This window comes from Hydra vulgaris, chromosome 12 (genome assembly GCF_038396675.1).
Source record: "Hydra vulgaris chromosome 12, alternate assembly HydraT2T_AEP".
In the NCBI taxonomy this organism is placed as follows: Eukaryota; Metazoa; Cnidaria; class Hydrozoa; order Anthoathecata; family Hydridae; genus Hydra; species Hydra vulgaris.
The window spans coordinates 43,749,092-43,757,500 of NC_088931.1; the positions used below are offsets into that span (position 1 = coordinate 43,749,092).

At 25.5% G+C, this 8,409-nt stretch overlaps 1 protein-coding gene across 2 annotated transcripts in view; it reads left to right on the forward strand.

Moving 5' to 3' along the window:
- The first annotated feature begins 1,968 nt into the window (after positions 1 to 1,968).
- Positions 1,969 to 8,409, forward strand: part of LOC101234863 (wee1-like protein kinase) — a 58,470-nt gene continuing 52,029 nt past the window's right edge. Inside the window, exon 1 of one of the 2 annotated variants that reach the window (XM_065813379.1) lies at positions 1,969 to 2,924. In XM_065813379.1, the coding sequence (XP_065669451.1) occupies positions 2,365 to 2,924 (560 nt within the window). In that variant the 5' untranslated portion in view covers positions 1,969 to 2,364. The remainder of the gene's footprint in view (positions 2,925 to 8,409) is intronic. The other variant, XM_065813380.1, reaches the window with a different exon arrangement.

The window sequence follows — 8,409 nt, forward strand, 5'->3', positions numbered from 1 at the left end:
ATTTTACAACTTTTTTTAAAATTGCTGTAAAGAAATGAAATTTTTTTTCCATAATAGGACATTCTGGAAACTTGTAGAGACGTTGGATTCACAATTTACAAATTCATTATAATTTTTATGAAGCTATAGTAGGTCTTTCAAAACTATTTCTGGAGTGGCAAAGTCGTTTAATGAACAAATGATCGCTCCGTGGCTTGAAACCACACTGTCTACATCTCTTTTAATTCCCACTTAAAAATATTTTTAATGCTGATGAATTCGGCTTGTTTTTAAATTATTAATTCATTATTTGCCAACAATAGTTTACATTAAAAAAATGAAAAGTGCACAGGAGGCAAACCTTAATGTTAAAGGAGAAAGGCTGTCAATGTTTGTAATATAAAAATCGAAGCCTCCTAAATGTTTTAAAGGTGTAATAAATATTAATTGTTGCTATTGGTGCCAACCAAAAACTTGAATGTCAGCAGAATTATTTGAAGAGCGGGTTAAAGAAAACTAAACTAAAGTTTAGTTTTGAAAAAAGAAAATTTGCTTTATTTATAGATAACTTTTCAGTTCGTCCTAACGCGCAGAAATCTGATTGGCTGGAGCTTATCTTTATTTTACCAAATACAACCTCATTCATTAAACCACCCAACCCATGGATCAAGAAATTATCTAATCTTTTAAAGTCAAATACCGCAGTAAAAAAGCTGTTTTGTGCATTAGAAAATGGAAAACTTAAGTTTTACTTGAGTTTTCTTAACTGCTATGATTATGCTAAATCATGGCAAAACTCCATTCCAGACCAAATATTTATAAACTGTATCAAGAAACCAGAAATATTATTAGAAGCAGTTGAACAGCTTTTAAATTTTAATAACGATTCATTCTGTGACTTAAATATAGAGGAGGTTTAATGGAAACCTTAAAAGACGATCTTGAATTTAAAAAAAAATAAAATTTGATGCAGATTTTAACCCTTAGGTCTTCTTTGGGCACCTAAAACAAAACTACCGAATTTTTTTAGAAAGTATAAAAGTTTAAAATACATGACAAATGTTGACTTTAATCCTTAGAATTAATACTTGTTTGTTTAGTTTATTTCTATACAGCGGCGTCGCTAGGGTTGGTGTCACCCAGTGTTGTAAACGTTTTTGGTGTCACCACTGTAGAGTTTCACTAACAGGGCCTACAACACGTATTTCGAATTTTTGAAAAAAAAAAAAAAAAATCCTATAGAAAAAAAAGTCGGCGAATACAAAATACAATCTTTTGATCTTGAATAAAAGACAAAAAGTTTTTGTATGAAATGAAATAGTAGCAGAGTTATTAATTAAGAATATTGAAAAACCGAAGCCTGAAAATTATTGGTTATGCCAAACGCAAAAATAAATCAACACAATCATGAGCAGTTCTGTCATATTTGCATTTTCTTCATTATGGTGTTGCCCCTCTGTGTCGACTGTATTTTGACCCCTCCCCTCATGACAATATTTTGTAACGAGGGGGTGGAGGGATCAAAAACGGTCATGAGGGGAGGTAATTTGGCGTAATTTATTGATAACCCCTTACCCAAATTATTTGAGTAATTATTTTTAACTAACACTATTTTAACTATTTTAGATTTATTTTGTTTTAAACTACTTGTATCATTTAATATTATATTTATATTGTAATCTTAATTTGATTGTGCGACAAGATCTTCCGATTTCAAGTTTATATTAGCCGACGTGTAAAAGTGTGAAAAAACAAAACAATTGCAATAGTGATGTTGTTGCCGTAGTTAACATATTTTAATAACTTAAAAAATATTGTAAATAAATCGAATAAAACTATAAATTTCGTTTTCAATTTTGAGAAATTCTGTTTTGTGCGTTTAATTAGTCTGAGTAAACATTTCTTCAAATATAAACTCTTGTTAGGTATGCTTTTTTTAATTTTCCTTACCTTTCGTCATCAGTTCCGTTTGTGCGGCATGAAATTTAAAAACTAATTTTTACGTTATTAGTACGGATATACTGACTTCTCAGGAAAACGTGTGTTACAGAATAAAAGTTTTCACCTTTTCATATGTTTGTCTATTATTTTAATTAAATTATTTAATTAAGGTTATGTCTAAATGGTACGTTTTAAGAACACTTCGTTATTAACACAAACCGGATAATTGTTCAAATGTAAATTATATAAACAACATACATTAAATGTTTAATATTTTACGTTGCATGAAATGTTTAACTATATTTAATTTAAACATAGTTTCAGTTATATGAGCATACATAGTTTTATTGCACGTATGTATGTATGTAAAATTCTATATTGATTTATATATTGGTAGAAGATATAAAAACAAATTATTTTAATGAAAGAAACTGCTATGTTGGAATGAGCACTTTGGCACAAAATATTATTGACAAATTTACAGAAGAAATGGTATCGCCGATATCCCATAAACGACCATGCACACCAGTTTTAAAGAAATCGCGAGGTTTACCTTTACCCTCAATCACTGAAGTAGATAAAATAACTAGTTGTCACAGATCGTTTTTAGATGATGAACTGAATAGCACTGATGATATGATTTCTCCTCCAGATTCACCAGTTAAAAAGCGATTGATTTCTCCAATTAAGAGCACCAGTTTTCAGTCTCCACCTTCAATACAAAGAGGATTCTTAGCTCTTAGACTTTTTGACACTCCCCACACGCCAAAAACTTTGGTTAGTAAATTTAAAAATAATACCAACAGTGAGTATGACATAAGTTCTAATGAAGGGCCAGCTAGTAGAACACGTCTAAAAAAGAAAAAAACAAATTTAGATGATCGTAAAAGAAAAAAATCAGATCGTAAACAAGGGGAAAAGTTGGTTGTGTATGCTAACATAAACCCTTTCACTCCATCTCCAAGCATAGTTAAAGCAAAAAGAACAAGAACTGATTTTGAAAGGTATTCTGCAATTTTTCTTGATATATATTTGATGTGTTCAGTAAAATTAAGTTTGTAATCTGTTTGAATTCCGAAATACTACACACAATCACCAATTTCAATAACTAACATAATAAATACTTTTATGTTTATGTTTTTTTTTTTATTTAATATAACTTTTTTTTTTCAAATTTGCAATAAGCATGACTATGGACTTATATATTTAAGTTTGTTATTTTCTAGCCATTTACAAAGTATTTGTTTAAGTCTTGGTTTAATTGATAAATAGCTTCTTTGAAATCAGTACACACTGCTGTGTCATCAGCAATCAAATTGATTAATGAATACCTAATTTTTAATGCAATATTGTTCATATAAATCATAAACAAAAGAGGTCCATATACACTACACAGAACCCCTATATCACATATTAATGCACTAAATTCTTGGTCGTAAAGATCAATATGTGATATTGATTAAAGACCATCTTACTTGTAAGATAGTCTATAATTAAATTTATAACTGTACCTTCAACATTAACTTTTCTATAAGAATCTTTTTGTTTATTGTTTCAAGTGCCCTTTTACAGTCTAGCATTACTGTTATTACAAATTTATTATTATAAAATGATGTTCTCCAATTAGATAGCAAAAGTTGAATAGCTGATTCAGTTAAATAACAGATTCAGTTGATCTTTTTCTGACAATGCTAAATTTTTTTTTTTTTATGTTATTATTCTCAAAACAACTTGTAGTTGCTTATGAACAACAAGTTCTAAGATTTTTTAATTAGTAAGCACCAAACACCTACTCATAGCACCATAATAATATACATGACCATGGTGTAAACCATTTCAAAAATATCAATTTTAACCAAAATAATATTTTTTTGTACTAGTTCTTTGTCTTTTAAGGCTACCAATTTTTTGTCTCGCACAAGACATCTGCATGGTCTGCTGATGACTCTTTCACTAGGGGAACCAGTTTATCCGCCAAGGATAAAGCTAAATTATTCTCAGCAATGAAAATGGTTACTCTTGATTCTAACTTTACCACAGCTTTATCACGGCTGCATCTCTGAGAGCCATTGATTTTCATAACTGGTCATTTTCTGGTAATTTTGTCATATTACATCACTTACTTAATTTTGGTTCCCCTTTTATTTTTAGCTACATTTTTAATTTCTCATCATTCATCCAGTTTTCTAAAAACTTAGTAAAAAAAAACTGTTTATAGTTAATTGTACTACAGGGCTGGCAACACTGGGAGAGGGGCATAGGGGGACACCAACCTTCTTAGTAGAAGATTACAACTTTTTTTTTTTTACACTATATTTCATTTATAAAAACTCATCAGAAATTAAAAAAAAAGGTATATATATATATATATATACAGGTCTTAAAATAGGCGTCAGATATTGGACATTGTCCGGCACTTGTAAAAAATGACATCTATCAGTCATTTTGTCCGACCCATATTTTATGTGCGTTTATTTTATAATCATTTTAGTTGTTCCATAATTATATAATAAATTAATTTTTTGAACTTTTTATTTTTTATACAAAAGTTGAAGTTGAACGCACAGCTATGTTAATAAAACAGTCATTTTTTTTTAATTATTTCATTTTTTTAAAAACGCCAAGGCATTATATTTTTTTGAATTAAATTTTTACCATTTATATTAAAATGTTGCAATTAGTTATTAATTTTTTTTATTTTTTGTCTGATGGTTTTTATAAATTTCAAACAAAATTTTAGCTTTTAAAAGCCTTTTTAAATTTATTTTATAAAAACTTTAACATAATAGTTATTTAATGCTTATAGAAACCACTATTAAGTTATATATATAACACTATTAAGTTATATATATAACACTATTAAGTTATATATATATAACACTATTAAGTTATATATATAACACTATTAAGTTATATATATATATAACACTATTAAGTTATATATATATATAACACTATTAAGTTATATATATAACACTATTAAGTTATATATATATAACACTATTAAGTTATATATATAACACTATTAAGTTATATATAACACTATTAAGTTACATATATAACACTATTAAGTTATATATATAACACTATTAAGTTATATATATAACACTATTAAGTTATATATATAACACTATTAAGTTATATATATATAACACTATTAAGTTATATATATAACACTATTAAGTTTTATGTAATGTTTGTTTTTGTGCTTAAGTTTTTTGCTATTAAAAGTGTTTATAAAATTAATCAGAAAAAGTTTGAAAAGAATTATAAAAAAAATACATTTGATAATTTAAATAAAATGAATTTATTGTAAACAATAAATTAATTTGTTACTTTATTTAATAAAGTAATAAGTAAACTTAATAATTTATGTATTTAATATATTTATAATAATTTACAAAGCATTTTGCATAGTATATTAATTTTTAAAAAGTGTAACATGAGTGTATTTTCGTTTTTAAATTGAAAACAAATGAAAATAACTATATATTACAATTATTAAAATGCGGTTTTATAAGGAGTTCATATTTCAAAAACAACCTTAAGAGTTAACTGTTTTTTTGATAAGTAATAAAAAGATATGATACAAAACAGCGTGAAATGACTTAATAAACAAATACTTAATTTTTTAAATTTATTTTATATTTATTATTATAACAGGTTTATTGCCAAGTTAAAATTTTTTTAAATATTAAAATCTGCTAAGTAAAAATTTTTTCAAATATTAAATGTTAAAATATTTAGGCAGTTTGTTATGGACAATTTTATAGTAAAATATCGTGAAGCAGATTGTAAAAATATTATAAAGCCCCCTTTGAAAAGCACTTTTTTTGGTATTTTGTTGAGTTTTTTTTATTATAACAATAAGTAGCAACTATGATAATTTGTTTTCAAAATTTTCTAAAGTTGTTTTATCCTGTTATTTGCTAAGCATATTGACGTTTATTGCTGTAGCAAGCTTTGTTTAAGGCTAAACACTGTTTGCACCCCCATCCCTAAAAGAGAAAAGGGATTTTTCAATGTCCATTAAATTGGCCTACAAGTTAGTGAAAACTGTAATATTGTATATAAAAAGGCTCGGTTGAATATTTAAAGTATTTTACTATTTTTTCTTGATTTAATGACCTTATTGATTATTTTAATGACCTTATTGATTATTGATTTAATGACGTTATTGATGAACAGCAAAAAGTAAAGTAATTTTTGCTAAATTTGAACTATTTAAAAATATAGTTAGCAATAAAAATAAAGAACTAATGATTTTGAGGTCATAAATTCTGCTGCTATGTTTAAATAAGTGCTTTTATAACTTGAGTCTCACTCGCCATAACCTTGTTAGAACACTTATGACTTTATAAATCAATAAATTAAAAAATTATGCTACACTTTAAAATGGTTTAAATGTATACCATATTTTTCAATCAATACTGCCAAATTGGTGATTTGTGTGTGTGTGTGTGTGTTTTATAAGTATCATACCAAGCAAGTTGATTTATTATTATTTTACTGAGTATTTAGATCAAATGTGTTTTCTAATGTAATTTTTAGATAAATTATTATAATCTAACACAGCTTGTGCATTTATAACATAAATGCACAAGCCAACTTAAAAAAACTCCTTTTCGTTGTTCCACAAAAGTAATATATGTAAAAGTATTATGTTGCAACCATATAACAACAAGGTTTTAACCCACAATAGAATCTATTATAAGTTAAAACCTTGTTGTTCTGAGGTCACAATTTTGAGCAAAATTTTCTCAAAAAATTTGCAGAAATTTTCAACCCTAAAATTTCAATTAATTGATAGTTTTTTATTTATAATAAACAAACTATTAGTTTCTAAAATTTAAAACACATTTTCAATAGCTTTGAAAAAAACCATGCTAAAGCAGGCTTACTTTCAATAATAGCATTATTTTTAAGTAAAATACGCTTTTAAGTTAAGTACGCTATTAAGAAAGTAATTTTGTTTTAGCATGGTTTTTACATGCGTTTACAAAAGCCTGGAAAATTTTACTTACAATTTTAATGCATTTGCTATTACTTTAAAAGTAACCATGCTAAAACATTGCTTTATCTTAAAGCGTACCTTTTTTAAAAAAAATTTGTTATCATTTAAATGAAGTGATGTTCGCTTGCTTTTGTTTAAAAACACTTAAAAGTTTTTAAAAGAACTTTGAAGTTTTGCTGAAATATATATGATCTAATAGAATTATTTTGTTTATTATAGTTTAGTTTATTATTATAGTAATAATATGATATTTTTAATATTAAATACTTAATATTAAAAATAAAGTACTATATAATTTCATATTTAATAATAACTTAATATAATAACTTATTTATACTCAATACAGTGTTATTATTTTTAAAGATTTAAAAAAAGAAAAATCAATACAACTTCTTTTTATTTTTTGTTCCCTTTTATTTTAATTTCTTCAAGTTAATACATTTTTTTATAAATAAATTTAGCGAACCAAATTAAGAAAAATTCACTATTTTGTATTAATAGATATCCTTTACAATAAGAAAAGTTATTGCACATTATTAAGGCCATTCTCCATGAGACAAGTTTTTTTTCGTCAATTAGCATGCACAGATAAAACATTTCTGCTAATATTCTTAATATAAATTGATCTGCTGATCAATTCGCAGTAGAAAAAAAAATAAGTTGATGGTTATGAGCGAAAACCAATCATGTTTAAATATGATTGGTGTAATATAATAGTAATATTTAAATATTATTGAGTTACTTACCGGTAACGTTACTGACCGGTAAATTACTGGTATGTTACCTGTAACTTAATTCTAGTTACCGGTAACACTTATTACATTTATTAATTATAAAAAAATAATCAAGAGTTACCGGGAAAAATTATCTTTCACGCAACTTTGATTCCAGAATTATTTTCTAATTTTTTAATTTTATTTTGTGTAAGGAAGTGTGATAAAATAAAAATACACGTGACACAGTTTATAAAGTCCCACATTCTTAAAAAAATTGAATAAAATTCTTGTGAACCTGTTAAATAAATCTAACAAACGAATAGTTTGTTAGATTTATTTTTGCTTATATGTTATTATATGTTTGTATAAAGAGATTTTTCAAAGAATCAAGCTATCTTTGTAAAATAATTGTCTGAAGGAAAAATATAAGAATAAGGTTTTAAATAGAATAATGAAATGAAATAATTGAAATGCATTAAACTAAATGCGGTGTTTAATGCCTTAATAGTTACAAAAGTTTTAAAACTTCTTTGCATGAAATTTCGGAAATTTAACTAAATGAAATTGTGAAAAGTAGGGATAATTTTTGAAATTTTTTTTTTTTACTGAAAATGGTTTTAAATATTTGTATGCAAACCACTTAAATGAAATCTATGCAATTGTTATTAATAATGTAAGAATTCTTCTCACATTCTATCAATTATAGTAGTCAATTTTTTTAAATTACTTTTTTAAATTACCAATGTTACCATAAGAAGT